The 17,405-nt window shown below is 33.4% G+C and overlaps 2 protein-coding genes across 2 annotated transcripts; one reads left to right on the top strand and one right to left on the bottom strand.

Annotated features, from left to right (window-relative positions):
• Window positions 1–3,582: 3,582 nt before the first annotated feature.
• On the bottom strand, window positions 3,583–10,666 carry LOC122582377. The gene is made up of 3 exons (XM_043754761.1): window positions 9,844–10,666; window positions 4,853–5,021; window positions 3,583–4,345 (listed from the first exon to the last, which is right to left on the bottom strand). The coding sequence occupies exons 1-3, from the start codon at window positions 10,573–10,575 to the stop codon at window positions 3,891–3,893; spliced, it is 1,356 nt and encodes a 451-aa protein (XP_043610696.1). The 5' UTR covers window positions 10,576–10,666; the 3' UTR covers window positions 3,583–3,890.
• A 4,030-nt stretch (window positions 10,667–14,696) lies between these two features.
• Window positions 14,697–16,545, top strand: LOC122582112 (probable small nuclear ribonucleoprotein G). The gene is made up of 4 exons (XM_043754469.1): window positions 14,697–14,849; window positions 14,988–15,010; window positions 16,131–16,252; window positions 16,341–16,545. Exons 1-4 carry the CDS (start codon window positions 14,815–14,817, stop codon window positions 16,401–16,403), a joined length of 243 nt encoding a protein of 80 aa, XP_043610404.1. The 5' UTR covers window positions 14,697–14,814; the 3' UTR covers window positions 16,404–16,545.
• The last annotated feature ends 860 nt before the right edge of the window (window positions 16,546–17,405 follow it).

Here is a 17,405-nt window from a genome sequence, read left to right on the forward strand (position 1 = left end):
GAACTTTGAAGGGGGTATTTATCGAGAGAAAATTGGACGTTTATGGATAAGGTTAAATGTTAATAATATTAACATACGGAGTATGATATAATAATAATAAAAATGAAAAATGATAACAACACTTTAAAAATATCATTAGTTGTTTATTATTATATATGCATAAAAACTAGTACATTACATGTCAAAAACCACTTCTTCATTTTTTATATAACAATGTACAAATTTTAATACACTCAAATACTTTATACCGACAACCTTAAAGTCTATTACGAGTATTAGCAAAACCCAACCTAATAGGATTTTCATTTTTTTGTATTATTCCAGTGCTATATGTGAATGTACAAAAGACTGAAAGAGTATATACTGGATCTATGTTTAAAAACCGGTACCGATCAAGTAAGGGATTTTTTGAAATTGCGTTTAGAAAAAATTATCTAATTATTGTGTTTGTAAAACACAAATTATTAGAAAAAGTGTTTGGTATTAAAAGTGATTATTTGCATTTGTATAAAGAGAAAACGCAATTTAGAAAAAACAAGTAGGGACATGTTTTTCTAAAATGTAATTTAAAAACGTAAAATCTGTTCTGAAATCACAACGCCAAACACCCCCTAATATTAAATATACAATAGAACCTCTATAAATTAATACTCGATAAATTAATAACCTCGATAAAACTAATAATTTGTCTGGTTCTAACTTGGGACCAGTACAAAATTGGACTCAATCAATAAAATAATAAGATAATAACTTTTTTGAACCCCCAACATAAATATATCAATCTCAGTGAAACTATAAATTAATAATTCATTATATATTCCAAATTTCTAACATTGTCTAGTAAAAAACATTCATAAATAACTTTCTCCATGTTCGGGTACTCGACTGTTTTGTGACGCTTGGAACATCTGTCTTGGTCAAAGTCGGCTGATAGGAACTCCGATGATATATTGAGAGTGTTTGATTGTTCCTTGAATAACTTTCAAATTAAAAGTTTTGTCAACCTAATGCACCAAATCTTGTTGAGTGCATCCTTGGTGATCTCTCTTATACTCGTATAACCGTTTTCATTGTTGATTGGTCATGGTTGAATTTTTTACATCTTTTTTTTAAAACTTGTCAATGGACATTTTATACTAATCAATTAGAATCATGTACATTGAACTATCTTTAATTCAAAACAACGAACTTTGACAAGTTTATTTAATGTGTGAATGTAAAATGTACATCAAAATTTTGAAGATCATACATGAACCTCTTTAAATTAATTTTTATTAATTTATCGATATAATAATATCTTGACAAATTAATAAAAAATCACAGTCCTACATTATTAATTTATAGAGGTTTTATTGTATGTTGAAAACTTGGAATCCCTCTTAAATTAGGTCTGCGCTTTTGGTAGAATCATTAGTTTGAGCACAACACAGGTTTGTGTTTGCAAACCATTTTTTCCAGTGTATATATTGGTGCCTTTTCATGTTAAAAGGAAGTTCATGTAGAGCTACGTATTCATCACGAATGGATCATCAAGTGGAAATCCTATGGAAAATATATAATTGCTGCAAATTAATAATTAGTTGATTAGCCGACGGATATATCCTTTTCGATGTATGTAACTACTTATGAATTATTATCAATATAATTTATAATATTATGATAAATGCATTTCTATTCTAAAACTCAATAATAACTAGCTAGTGAGATACTTGCCCAGTTGAAACTGATTATTGCGACTTGCAACTATAATAACTCGAAAATTGCTATCATAACATACATTTTAGCAACTTCTAGCTAGGCAAACTAAGAAAATTCGACTAAATTTGTATGTTTTTGCATTTAGATCTTGATCTCAATCTAAATTCGGGTATTTTTAAACTTATTTACGATACTATAAGTGTGTTAGTGTGATTTATTAGGTAAATATTAAATAAACATGTTGGGCCTTCTTTTCTTTGTGTTGCTTAACTTAAATACATTTGAAGTTGTACTGTTGTAGGGTGTTCATCTGTTAAAGTTTTTATTCATAAATATTCTCTTTACTTGTAACGTGTCTTATCTCTACTTAGTTTTATTTTATTTTTTTGCCAGAAAAGAAATAAAATAGAATCAAAGGCTAGACGCAATGGGCAGTTTTAACATATACTGTACATGTTTGTTATCTGCCAAAGGTATATACTAAGCTTAAGTTCATTAAATGACAAAAATATCACATTTAATCATGGCTCCTTACTTGAAGCAACTCCAAATTTGTTGTTCTAGTTTTGGCATTTTGGGGTTGTGTCAAGTTAAGAACTAAACTAAATCAAAGCTATTTTTGTAACTCTTGATTGTCTGAATCTTTATGTTATGCTCTCCATTTTCCATTAATGTCTATTGGTGAAACTTCGAGGTAAGAAATCAATAGCCGGGTATCGCTCTAAATCGTGTTATAAATTTCCACAAACACCAATTCAACCATAAATTGGTGGTTTACATGAACACGTTTTGGGATAATACAAAAGACCGTCTACTAATTTTGACATAATCCAAGAGCTTGGTTGCAAGAGAGTATTTTTGTATGTGTGTATATTTTTCATGCATCTTCTTCCTCTATACAAGAGTCATTAGTATTAATTGCCTATTTGCCTAATAATGTCATCTTATAACTTACAAAATACAAACTGTAACTAGACCTAGACATCTAAGTATCTAACCATGTTCACAACTACCCAGTGGTTTCTAAAAAATCCAAACAGTGACAACAGCGTGGGTCACAATTTGGACCAAGCTAATGAGTGAGTACGTTGTTGATCTCTAACTCTACTCATCAACTTGGTCCATTATAAATGCAGTCAACATCATAAGTGAACTATGCTAATGTATATTCATGTGACGGGAATTTGAGGTGCCAAAGCCTCACATTCTGACCTTGGCTAACTGGTATATTTGTAATACTGCAAAATTGGTACTACAAGTTATTCAACTTACCCAACCATAGCTAGGTTTAAATTCTTACTTCAAGAAGTCGCACTTTCCTGTGAGTTAATAGATTCAACACCAGTGAGCTACTTAATCTATATCTATACTATATTATAAAGCAAATTCACTTTTTAACTTTCAACATTCAATTTCAACGATGTATACATGATAATGCATGATATATCATACATCAATGCATACAACTTTATCTCTCCTCCATAAATCAGTTTATTCCTCTAATTCTCTCAAAAATTTTTATCTCAATAACCGTACATCGATAAATTATAAAAATTATATGGGTGTTCTTAAAATTTCATGCTCTTTCATTAGAGATGTCATTCGATATACTTTCGATGAACTTTTAAATCCGATGACGGAACCCGTACGGCTAAGGCATTTGACTATGACACTCTATGACATATCACCTCCTATGACCTATCACACTCTATGACCTATCACCTTCATCATTTTACCGCCGCAACACGCGGGTATTTGCTATCGTATTTTTTTATAAAGTACATTTGGATTGACATTTATCCAAAAGAAAATGTCAATATTTTGGAACAGTAGTTACAAACCATTAAAGAGCTTTGGATGCGGGCACTAAAACACACCATAAAATTAGAGGACAAAGATTTTATGTACCTTGACATATATGGAAAACATTTATAATTCCCTGTCAACCTATAAATATGGTGACGGTAATCCTTATGTATGCATATGAATGGGGGACCATTACAACTTAAACGGCAAAACAAGTTGGAAGTCCAACAATGTTTGTTCTACCATTACCTTATCTAATCAATAAAATGTAACAGCAGTTTGAGGCCTGCCAAGTTATTCAATTGCGTATCGCATGTTAATGAAGATTAGCGAGCCCCAAATTACCTGAAAATCCCTAACAGAGGAAGTTAGAATTACAACAATATTCATTGAGGATCACTGGACCCAAGAAGAATTTTCTTCATATGATCCACAAAATCTTGCATTTGTTCCCTTGAGTGGGTTGGATATGGATATACACAAGCACAATCTAACTCCCCATCACGAACTGTATCAAAGATTGCGAGCGAAGGACTCACACCATGAACCGAAGCACATCCAATGCAATCCAATAAACCAATGTCTTTGTGAAATTGATTGGTGTTTTGAATTATGGGCTCTTCGAATACAGAAATGAGTGAAGTCCTTAATGAAGAGGAAGGAGTCAAACCAGGGTTGTCTATGGCTTTGCACATGAGGAAGTTTAAGTCAGCCATGTCTGTGAAATGCTTATTGCTGTTCTTTGCAGTTTCTAAGGACGTATAGATTCTCTGTGCTAGATCCCACAAATCTTCACCTCCCTTCACGTCATGGGAATTTAAGATGGCAGAATGGTAAAATCCTGCATCACTAATACTATATTAGTAGTGGTGGTAATTTCAATCCAATTGCTTATGACTCAGTCAGTTATATATTCTGTCAGGTAGGTGAAATAAATTAAAACTGTTATAGAAACACGAATAAGCTCGATAGGAGACGGGTCAAATGGGTTGAAAGTTGTCCAACGTGTAATCTTGATGAATGAAACAAATTATTTTAATGAAACTTATATATTTGGAAATGAGTATTTTGGGTCAACCAAAACCAGACCCACCCACGAAATTACCCATGTTAACCCAACTACCGAAGCATGTCTTGCATCGTTACCCAAACATCCTATTGTGCACCTTCAATTTCAGCCACCACGTGCACACACACTAACGTATACCAGTTATGCTTTTATGAGGACATATACAACAGCTAAACATTCTCATTTAGCCTTTTAGTTCTCTTGGCACATAATGTATGAATACATTGATACACACACGTCAAACATGATACATAAGTAACATGTGAAAATTAGTCTTACCAACATGATGATCACTAAGAACAGGATCAAGAAGTGATCGACAATCAATCAGAGTTGCAAGCGAGTACTTTTCCCACTTCTCATTAGGAAGGTTTTTGGAAGAATGAGCAGAGATAAATGCAGCTGCTGCTAAAAGCCCAAATAGTTTAATCCCTTTTGATTTGCAGCCCTGGAAAAAAAAATGCCACAATAGAAGTACCACAGATCATGAGATTACTTGGGATAACAAAGGACCAATAGAATACCGAATTTCCCTTGAACTGGCTGTATGGCTGTAAGTGAAGAGAATGACCCAAAAGAACAGGAGGAAACCTAAGCCTATGCAAAAAAATAGTAAATGTGCAAGTAATGATATTAGAATTAAAATCGATCTATGTTCTTTGGCATTTGAGCAGTCCATTCTTCTTTCGTAGTATACCATAACTTATGATGATGTCATTTTGACCAAACAAGGTATGCATAACCTTACTACTTCATATTAACTTTTAAGAATCTTGGGAAAACTAGCAACCTACAATATTAGACGTCAAGACAAACTCTACAAGTGTTGTGGCAAAATTTGTCACGGATTATATTAAGATTAGATATGAAGTACACTATGTTTGACCTCAACATGGCTATCTAATTCCAGAGTGACCATGGCTCTTAGCTCTTACATATCTTGTAAGAACAAACACCATACAGAGCATTTGTCTTGTGGGCCTCCCAATATATCAACAAAATGGTCTAAAAATTGAGGGGGGATCCCGAGAACTGGATCATGCATTGAACATTCTCAACCATTTAACCTTCTAAACTTACAAAAATCAAACGCCCTACGCACACTGACACACCATAAACACACATCAAACCATCCTTATGTTACCGCTAACTCAACCATCTTCTCCTTTTAGCAATATTCACCACATTGCACAGGTCCAATGCTAGTCTATATCACACATATATTGCATAACATTGTAACTTAGATTAACCACACATTCCATCATCCTTTTAGTCACTATCTACACTCCTAATATAAGCATTTAACAGGGGTAGTCTCGGTATTTTTAGATATTTAAGACGCATACAACTAAAACTAACGTGTCACGTGTGTACAAGGATCTTAACGCGTATGGTCTTAAAAGCGTCTTAAAATTTTGAAAAGGCTACAAAATTTCAAATACCGCGCTCCCAGCTCCTTTAATTCAAAATTGATTCCCATCTCTCTTAGAAGTCAGATCCCATCCACGGGTTCAAGATGAGGTGTCTTCTTCTTCTTTTGGTTTTTATCTAATGTTATTGGATTTGAAAGATCATAGATCTAACAACAACAAACGAAAATATACATCTAACTCCTGTTTTAACCTTTTATTATCATTATTATTTGATTTGGTTAGTAATAATTTTTTTATTTCGTTAGATATGGATACGTATATACACATCTGTTTGTTTGTTATTGGATTATTATTTGACCGATTTGATATAGATGTATATTTTTGTTTGTTATTGTTAGATCTATGATTTTGTGGTTTATTTATCTTTTGTGGTTTACTTCTCGCTTTTCTCTCTGGTCACAACCAAAACATTGGCTTTTAAAGATTCTTTAGTACATTCTTTAGTACTAAGTGACTTAACATTTTTGAAATTATGGATGCAGGTTTCTAGATCGATGAATCTAACTTTCATAGTTTATACAGCCACAACGAAATTTTCCTCAGGGAGCTTGTGAGGTAAAAGACATTATTTTGTGCTATAGGTTTATAGATATTCTATGCAATGAATATGGCTTTTAATCATTTTGGCTGCATACGTATTTGTTATAAGTTTCTGAGTTTCAATCTGTATGCTCAAATTTTATGAGTTTAGTGCAATGTTACATAGAGTAGAGAAATCCGTAGTGTTAAATTTTTTCATTGTTCATTCATTTGAATTCAGTAATGCAAGTGATGTCCTCGATAAACTAAGATTCGTAAGAGTAACAGACTGTCTTTCCTTGCGATTGCTGGCAATTTGGAGATCCATATCCAACTCGATCTAGAAAAAGGGACCATCACAATATCGTAAGATTATTTACTTCTTTTGAGATTTCTTCTATAGTTTTGTCACTTCCAAGTTCCACTTCTTTTGATTTTGATTGTCACTTTCAAGTTTCACCTCATGCTTACTTTTATATGATCAATTGTCATTTTTAAGCTTCTATTTGTCTTAATATAATATTAATGTATTGTTTTGTAGAAGGTAAGAAAGATGTTGACAAAGAAGTAGTGAAGACAACACAGTTGCATAATGGATGTAAAACACCAATGTCAAACGAGAGGGGTCAATGTTCAAACTATAAGTAGGGTCACAGGCCAAAGTCGGTTCTGGTTAAAATGACTTCACTGCTTCGATGTTGCAGGCCAAAGTTTGTTTTAGAGATTTTGTTGGTCCGATTTTAGAATAATATTTGATCTATCGATTGTAAATATTCCATTTATCATCAATCAAGACTACAACAGGATATGAGTATGAAGAGCAGAAAAAACAAACTTCATAGATGTATCTTTATGGTGATATTTTCACAATTTGAGTTTGGCTCTAACAGGTGGAACCCTGCTGCTGGTCCCACGACATTAGCCATCTTTGCAGGTCGGACTCTACTACCGGTCCAACCACTTACCATGTTCAGACAACTAATTGGGTTACATTTACCACATTATCCTCCAAATTATACCCCGTATGGACTATACTTCTACCCATCTTACCTTCCTCTTCCAACTATTCCAACTTGTTTTTAGCAACCACAATTTTTAGCAAATGGTTAGATAATAGGTAGAGTAATAATATGTATCCAAATGGGCCTAACATGCCAACCAAATTCCTTTGTGCCGCAAATAGCTAGAAATGGATGGCTAGGGAAAAGTGGATTGGTAAAAGTTGATAGTCAGCTCTGCATTAGGTCCTATGTTCGTTTCTGACGTGAAAAAAAAGGCTGGTCGGGTTTGTTGAATTATAAGTCATGTTGGATTCGACATGTATGGTTCACTCACCTTTAGTGTTGGTCGAAATGGGCCTGTCTGGTTGTCTTTGCTCATTTATAACTTATTCCCTAGAAAGGAAATTCCTATGATTAATGGTTGTGCTCGTGAACATTGTCTGTCTCATTGTAAAAGAAGCTTGGCTAGAATATAGAGTTCTTTTTAAGGTTTTATTTGTTCTTTTTGCAAAGATGTATTAGCCTCAATTTAGTCGCTATTTTTATATTTTATGGGAATCATAGTTGAATGTCCACCTATTTTTTTGACAGGTATCTAAACTTGGCCTGAAGCACTCCGATTCTAAAGGTATTTATCCTGGATCTTTTAAACTGAATATAGTAAAAAGTACATTTATAACTACGTTTGACATCTGACAATTATCGACGACATTCACGAAGATCATGCGGGTCAATTGTAGGAGTTTTTGGTGTAGGTGGTGCATCGAGAGATACATTCACAGATGGACCAGTCAAGTATACCTTTCGATGTATCGTTGATGCTCAGTCTTCTTAACAGTTTACCAGTATGTGCTATACAATTTCAAACGCATATTTTGATGGCATACTCTCCTCCAGATTTCCCAAACGTAGACGTGGCACTTTAGGTTCAGTTACTTTAAAATGGGCATATATGGGCTATTTTTGGTCTTAGGCAGATGAATTAAATTTTTCTGTCAACGAGTAAACTTTTCAAAGAAGTTCAAATATGTCCAAAGCGTATTTTCAAAGCACACAATTCCCAAAATCACGTAATTTTTAAGTTTAGAGTTCGTTGTATGTATATTGTTTTTGTAGAATTGTAGGTATACTTGTGTTAGTTATAAAGTCAAAAAAATGGACACAAATGCATTTTGGGGTCAATTTGAACTGACTTATTATGATCCATCAACGGATATGTCCAATCTGTTCATTTTGCAAAACATCAGTGCATTTTATAGTTTCTGTCTATAGACGTCGAAATGGGCTGGGTTGGGTTTGGTTGACACGCAAACATTTTGTTGTCCCATTTTTCGTTTGCCTAAGCCAAGGTAGCTGTTTTATAATAGAGTCTGCTGATGTTATAAGTAGTGTTCATGTTGGTATGTCATATGTCCTAACGCCGAATTGTTGATAAAGGGTAAGCGGAAAGGGATCCCTATTTTCTTTTTTCAGGGTGCAGCTACTGCACCAAGAAGACTGTCAAGGCCTCAGATTTTGTATAATCTGATTTTGGTGGTGGTTTGGATGGCTTGCCATGTGAGTCATAGTCTATAACGTATTGTTTTGGGTGACATCAGTGCATTTTATAGGTTCTGTCTATCATCATCATCCATGTTGAGTCATTGTCTATAACGTATTGTTTTGGGTTTTCTTGTAATTTTAATTTGCTGTGAAAGGCATTATGCTCAATTTAGTAGTATTAAGTTATTTATATATACAGTCTTGAAATTTCGTACTAGTATTAGTATTTTAAAGATGTCAAGGAGCAAAAACTAACTGAAGTAGCCTAGAGTCTTTCCGTCAAGTCAAGACAATGTTGGTACTTCGGATAGTATCATCTCTAGAGCAATATACTATGTACTAAAATTGAGAGTGTCGACTAGAGCAATACTCTCTACTAGAGCAATACTATCATGTCTCTTTCTTCAGTAGTTTGATGACAGAATTCTTGCTTTATCTGCATCTTTTTTAACCTTACGACATCTCACGAGCTAGAAACCAGCCACTGCAACGCGCGGACACTAGGCTAATTTTTTAAAACGAAAAATGCTATACGCCTATACTTCCTAACAAATTTTCACAAATACACGTGTCAAACTTTTGCTCTCCCTCATTGTCAATACGACCACCTCACATGCCACATGCATTTGTAAACCGTTCGTAACTATAACATTTCTCATTTAAAAACATACCATACATTCAAATTCTATATATAAACACATAAATATATATATATACACACATATATATATATGAATAATAATGAGCAATGTAAACTCAAATGAACAACACTTACATTGAGAATGCGTTCGGTATCCTCACGACCGATCCTCAACCTAACGAATTTCGTTTCCTTCGGAAACCCGCTTTCCTTAAACTCCAAATTCGAAAACCTAAACGAATTAACCGAATACCCAAGCATATCCGCGCCACGTGTCCAAAACGGTTTACTAGCTTTGCCAGCTGGCACACAATCCTCAATAGCTAAACCCAACCCATTTTCATTCACAATTTCCTTATTCCCATCACCAAATAATAAATCCAACAATTCCCTCAACAAAAACGCCGCGGCGGCACGATCACACACCGCCGTGTGCAACCGCAACACCACCGCGTATTTCTCGCCATCCCCACCAGCCAAATTATACACAGTAACGAAAAAAACATCACAAGGGGATTCAGGGTCATATTTCTGCCATGGGTTTGTATTGATTTCTTGTTCAAGGGTTTGGTAAAAGGAGTTTTGGGAATTGAGGGACTGGATTTGGAGAGGTGGGGAAGATGAGGGGGCGAAAAAGGAAAAAGTATTTGTTGAAGGGTTGAATTGGATTTTGGATTTCAGAATTGGGTGTGCATCTTGAAGCTTTTGAATGATGGTTTGAAGATTTTGAATGTTGGGTGGTTTGGTGAATAATAGAGATAATACGGTCACGCCGGTGCCACCTGGCACCGCCCTGCACCAGCTGTATTCTGTGCCGCCGACGGGACGGTGGTGATCGGAGGATGACGGTGGTGGTTGTTCAGACATATTGTGCGAGATTTGATTCAAGAGAGAGAGAGAGAGAGAGATTTGAGGTTGCGTTTATGAATTTTGTTTGTATGAAAAGATTGTTTTTACATGAAAATAAAATGCATTTTCTATATTTGATTGATTTACCAAATGGACTATGATTAATGTGAAAGTTGGTTTGTTAGGTTAAGCTATAATAAGGTGATGTAAACAAAAAAATTACCATGAACAACAAACTTTTTGTGTGGATAGTTTTCATCGGCCAAACTCATATAAGTTTTTGACGAAAGTGCCTTTTTAGGGTTGTTCCTAATTCCGTCTTTTCAATCGTAAATACACCTTAATGTTTAATAAATAATACGTACCGTACAATTATTTATCACATTAAAATTAAAGTATATATATAAAAAGATAAATTAAAAAAAAAAAGTGAAAATACATATCCACTTTTATAGTTTGCAATAGCCATCAAAATCTTTATGGCTTGCAAATCCGAATATTTCACTTGTAAATAACAAAACTGCAAGATATAGTTTACTTGTTTGGAAAAATTAAGTCAGTTTAAGAAAGAAAGAAAATATAGCTCAATGGTTGAGCACCATCTTTACATGCTGGAAGTCTCGAGTTTAAGACGGTTAGAGTATTGCAAAGAGGGCAAGGTTTTATCCCAATTAAATTTTGTGACTTTTGGTGATTTAGTTGGGGGTTATTCCTCCTACAAGGTACCGAGAGTAAGAAGACTCTCTAGCGCGGACCCGGTTAAAACAACGTAAGTTAGATCTCCTGTTGCGAGCAAATGATCTACACCTTTCAAAAAAGATAGACATGTGCAAGGGGCAAACAAATTGTGGTTCACTGGTTTGCAATGTCCATCTATTGTCACTTTTCCTCATGTAAATTTTCTTCATTGTAAAACCGGTTATGAATAAAAAATCACTTTCATTGTTTCTCTCTCATTCTCTCTTCTTGAATCAATCGTCTAGCAATATGCAGAGCAAAGCCACATGTCTTGCTCGTTAATTTAGTCTGATTTCCAGCTCCCACCCCATCTTTCTTCTTTTTTCTTTTGGTAGATTGTAAACTCACATTTGAATGGCATTAGCAAGTTTATTTATCTTTCATCTAGTACAAAATTATTCAACTGTCGGCGACAACCCCAGTTCATCAACGTTTTTGGCTACTTCGATGTAATCATGTTGCTTTTATGTATAATGCCGAAGTTGTTGTCAGTGTTTTTTTCTTAAATTATTGAAAGGTTGTCAACGTGTACATATATGTTTGTGTGTTTTACGTTTATGTGGCAGACAAATAATAGAAAACCAAAAAGAAAATTAAGAAGAAAAGGGTTGTGAGATGCACGCAAACTCACGCACGGGTTATATATATAGGGAAAAATGAAGATGGTGCTGTTATGCACCCAAGTTTGGTGAAATATCTCTCACAAACTAATTTTTTAATATTTAATGTAAAATGAATTAATAATTGCCCCCCGTGTTTTTTATGGATTAAAAAAATCAACATGTGAGAGGGATTTCATCTAACTTATGTGCATAACAGCACCACCTTCACTTCCCCTTATATATATATATATATAATATATATATATATATGTGGTAGGGTTAACGTGAGAACAAGGTTGTAAATATCGGTTATCGGTTTATTATCGTCCGACCCCCGATAAGCGATAAATAGGATATATCGGATACCCTAAAATGTAAAAGAATTTATCTAAATTTATATATATATTAACAATATATACAATTTGTAATGCAATACATCAATAATTAGAATATAAAATTGTAGAAAAGAAAATGGTTACAATTAAAGTTTCGAAATTTAAGTATTTATAGACTATATTCAAACGAGAAAAACGGTAGTAAAGAAAGTAATTACAATTTACAGCTAGAAATTAAAAGATTAACTCAAAAATTAAAGAATTAATTAAAAATTAGCTAGAGAAATTGAACTAAAGAAAGTAATAAACCCTAATATTTGATTAAAAAAAAAAAGGTTTTTTTTTTTTAAAAAAAAGTGGTTAAAAATTTTTTTTTTAACCGATATTGACCGATAAGTGCCGATATTGACCGATAAGAGCCGAGTTTGACCGAAATTTGATCAAAACGATAAATTGCCCGATAAGTCGTTTTTCTTATCGGAGAAGGGCCGATAAATCCGATATTTACAACACTGCGTGAGAACCACAAATATGGAGAGAACCATGATAATCACTAGTTTCCTTCCCTCCTTCTTCTTTTTTGTATAGTTTTTTATTTATTTATTTTTCATTTTTTGAAACTTTTTTTTGTTTTTTATTTTCTTTTAACAAAAACCCATTCCAAAAAAAAATTAATTTTTTTTTTTTTTTGTAAAAAATCATATGAGGTACGTGTTAAGCAAATGTATAGATACGGTACGGGCGTTGCTCTACATCCATTCTAAAGGGGTTGTCGTCGAATGCATATGAGAATGGTATGGATTTGATGGACGGCGATCCAATAAATGATAACAGTTGTTACGGTACGGGAGTAGCCCTTAATTCTAAGGGCAAAGCCCTTAGAGATGATTTTTCAATGGTTCTCACGGTTCTTACCATATATGTGGTTCTTATTTGATCCCTTCACCATATATATATATGGAAAAAAAGCTTGAATTGGTGTTTTAACCTTTTAAACACTTGCCAGAAACCAACTTGTGTTTTAACTTACCTGCCTTATGAGTTTTGACGAGATGACATCTAAATAATGAGAAATTCAGAAATATCAAATAGGATAGAAAGGACGATGGGGACACAAAACCTTTCAAATACGATGGAAAGGATGACGGGGGACACAACACCTTTTTGATTTGACCGGTACGGTTTAATTAACTTTCTACAAATAAATAAAACCTAAATAAAACCTATTTATATAGGGAAATTGGTTACTAAATCAAAGTAATATAGAAATATATGTCTATGTAAATTAAAAAAAGTAAGCAGTTAGTAAAAATGTTTAATAAGTCAATTTCCAACACACTTATTAAAGCATTTACTATTTAAAAACGTGGTATTTTTTCTTTCGCTCATTGTTCTTATTACTCTCTTCTTCTTAGTTCTTTCCAATCAAAAACAACTTTAACACACATATCATTTATTTTCCATTAATGTTTGCAAATCCACAACCACCGTAGAACAACATGAAAACAATGATTTTATATATATAAAAATCATTTAACTGTTCGTTGAACCAACACCTTTTCAATTGCGTTTGGATGGAGAAATCCACTGAACCCATAGCCTTGAGGATCGTTGGATTCGCTCAGCTTGATGCGTCATTTCTAAACTTAAAATCGCGAACCTAGGTGCATCGCGATCACGTCTGATCCGCAAATTGTAACGCTTGTACCAGATTGAAGTTCGTGGGTAGTTGTGCGAATTAGATAACTATGGTCTGGCCTATTCCCTTTTCCAATGTTCCCCTTCCAAAATAGCATCTTTAATTGTAGACATAACAATAAAACTTAAACAATAAAACTATAATTAAGGTAACTCATTTAAATTATTTTTATTTTTGGTTTAAATTGATACTTGATTATTAGTTAATTACATAAAAAAAAGTATTGTGTTTCTCTATGAAATTTTATGTTAGTTAAAAATGATACAAATGTTACAACACTGGTGGAATCACATTGAAAGGAGAGGTAGCCCGGGCTACGTTTTTGTTAATTTTTATACTATATTTTTTTTGAAAAATGTTGAACTTTTTATTGATGTAACCTGTTAAATAAATATCGGATACTGGTCAATTTAACTAACTTTAAACTTTCAAAAGATGGTCTTAACAAAAACTCTTTAAACTCGTCAAAAATCAGGAAAAAACCTCCAAAAAATGCTAAAAATCATAAGAATTTAGACTTTAATAATACTTGACGTCGATACGAAAACAATAAAAAAAAATTTGTGTTACAGGCCACCTTCAATTTTGATTTCGTCACTTTAGTAGAGTATATGCTAAAAGCCTAAAACTCTCGCAATCGTTAAGTCACTTTCTTTTTTAGGAAAACTAAACACTTTTGTTATAAAAAAGCCAATATATTTTATGATTTTCGTATTATTATTATTATTATTTTTTTTGTAAATAATAAAAACTTAAAAAGGCAGGCGCACATAAATTAGGGTTTCTGCAGCCGATAAACCTCACAAAACACTCATCTCCTCACCATCTTCTTCGTTCACTTTTACTCTGTGTTTTCGTTTGTTATCTTTTTTAGGATTTCGCCATGAGCAGATCAGGTCAACCTCCAGATCTCAAAAAGTAAATACCTCTCCATCTCTCTCTCTATTTTTAACAGTTTTTTTAAATTTTTATTTACAGTTTCTCAATACCTTTTTTAACCTAATTATATTTCTATACTTTTCTTACTTTTTTATCTTTTATAATTGTATATTACAGGTACATGGACAAGCAACTCCAGAGTAAGTCTTTTCCCTTTTATTTTCGACAATTTATATATTATAATTAATCTATCATTTTTTTTTTATCAAATCACTAAATTAGGGCTAAAAACTAATACTCAGTAAATAAGTTGATGTATTTATATCTGTTGCTGACTGTTAATATTGATTATTTTAGTTTAATTTAATTTAATTTATGAGACATATTGTTGATTGAACCGGTAGGATATAGTTTTATAAATAATGTACCAATGACAAATTCATTGAGCATGTTGGTGTATGTAGCGCCGGGTGGTGAGAATATGATTATGATGTTAAATTAATGACATAAATTATATAACTTTAACAAAATGGTATGTAAAGAAAGGTCGAAAGTATAGATGTCGAATATAATGTGTCGTGGGAGTGTCGAATTTACTACATTTGTATATAGTATCCTTCGTATATATTTTAAGGTTAGTTTGGCAAAATTTTGTTCTTTAAGTTTAAAAAGCTGTTACCGAAGGCTAGTGTGATTTGGTGTACCCAAATGGATGGTCGGATGGTCCATGGCCTGCTTGGGAATCTTTTTTAGTACTAGTTTTAGTTTGTAGTTTAGTTATTTACTAAGTTGTTATAGCCGATTGAAGTATGTTGTGTCTTAAAGGAAGGGATTTATCTGTATTCTATTTCTTGATCCTGGACTTTAGTTGTATGCAAATCGATTTTCATTGATGTACAACTCATAAGTTAAGGGAAACCGAGTTATGGTATGATTTAGAAGTTGGCACTACGCTACTTAGTTGAGAACCCATATTACTCTGATTTTTTGATTCAGAGTTGGCATGACATTCATTTTATTTTCATTGATGTACAAATCATGTCTTTTGTCAAGTTAAGTGAAACCGAATTATGATATTGATATAGAAGTTGGCACTACGCTACTTAGTTTAGAACCTGCATGACTCTTCTACCGATTCTCATTTGACATGACACTAATTTTACGAGTTGCTGTCTATTTGGCTTGCCTGAAACAAGCATTCACGCTATGCGACTGTGTATGTTGCACTGTTACAATTTTCATTGGTCTGGTCACAACTTACAACTAGAAAATCAAATTGTGGTATGATGCAAGAATAACATTCTTAATATTCTTTTGCAGTCAAGCTGAATGCTAACAGGACCGTGGTTGGAACACTTCGTGGCTTTGACCAGTTCATGAACCTCGTGATTGATAACACAGTGGAAGTTAACGGTGACGAGAAAAATGATATTGGCATGGTGGTAAGTATTTTGTATTCAATACTAGAGATAGAAAATATTTAATTGATATTCCCAAACTGAAAATAACCTTCATGTCTTGTTTCAACAGGTCATAAGAGGGAATAGTGTGGTCACTGTTGAAGCACTTGAGCCAGTCGCTAGAAGTCAATGATTCCAGACCCCGTATGAGTATGATATTGATGTATTCTGTAACTGAATTTCTGTTTCTCTAAAGAGATCTAGTAGTGAATTGAAATCAACTTAAACCAGATTTGCAGCCAGTAATCTATCTCCAATTGCTTGTTTAGTGCAAACAAGTTGTGTTGACTGTTTCCTGACTTCAACCTTATTGACTTTTGATGTTGTTTTCTTGGCTAGTTTACTTTCTATAAAATCTTAATAATATGCTTAAAGAGTTGGCAAAATGAGCAGGGTAGGTGCTTGGGTAATGGGTCAATATTATCAATAGGTGGTCAAGTGTTGGTAATTTTTATACAAGTAATCAAGTAGGTTGTTGAACATAGTTGCATTTGAAGAAAACAAAGTTGTTTCATGAATTCTATTCATTAAAAATTGCACTCAGGTTCCCATTCCGTATATGTTTTTGTGTTCTTGTATAATTGAGGACATGTAATGTTTTTAAAGCTCTTTGTCCTTTGATTTCTTGACAAGAACTGTGTGAAACATAGGCAAATGTAAGAATCTCAATTCGACTCTAAGCTTCATTCTACCTCGACTCTATTACTTGATGCAACTATTATTAGCAAATACTAGCGAAAGTAAGGAGGCTAAACAACCACTAAATTCAAATATGCTCGAAGTATTGAATTTTAGAATCATTTATTTAAGGGACAACGGAAAAACCGATAATAAAGATAACGTATTAGCTAAGGGTAGTGATTTGTACACCACCAACTTTTAACTGTACACCACCAACGGTCAAAAAATAGTGGTACAAATAGCTAAATCTCCCAACTTCTATTTTTTTATTTCTTTAATTTTTATGCAAATGGTTGTGAGCAGAAAGCCCAACATGAATGTTGTTTGTCTTGCATCTTCTATCCGTCTCTCATATCTCTTATATGGTAACCAGTATCATTTGTAATCACATCATCAGATGTTTGTCTCGGTGGTTCCGAAAGGGACAAAGGGTGGTGAGTTGTTTGCCGTTAAA

Source organism: Erigeron canadensis, chromosome 9, assembly GCF_010389155.1.
Source record: "Erigeron canadensis isolate Cc75 chromosome 9, C_canadensis_v1, whole genome shotgun sequence".
In the NCBI taxonomy this organism is placed as follows: Eukaryota; Viridiplantae; Streptophyta; class Magnoliopsida; order Asterales; family Asteraceae; genus Erigeron; species Erigeron canadensis.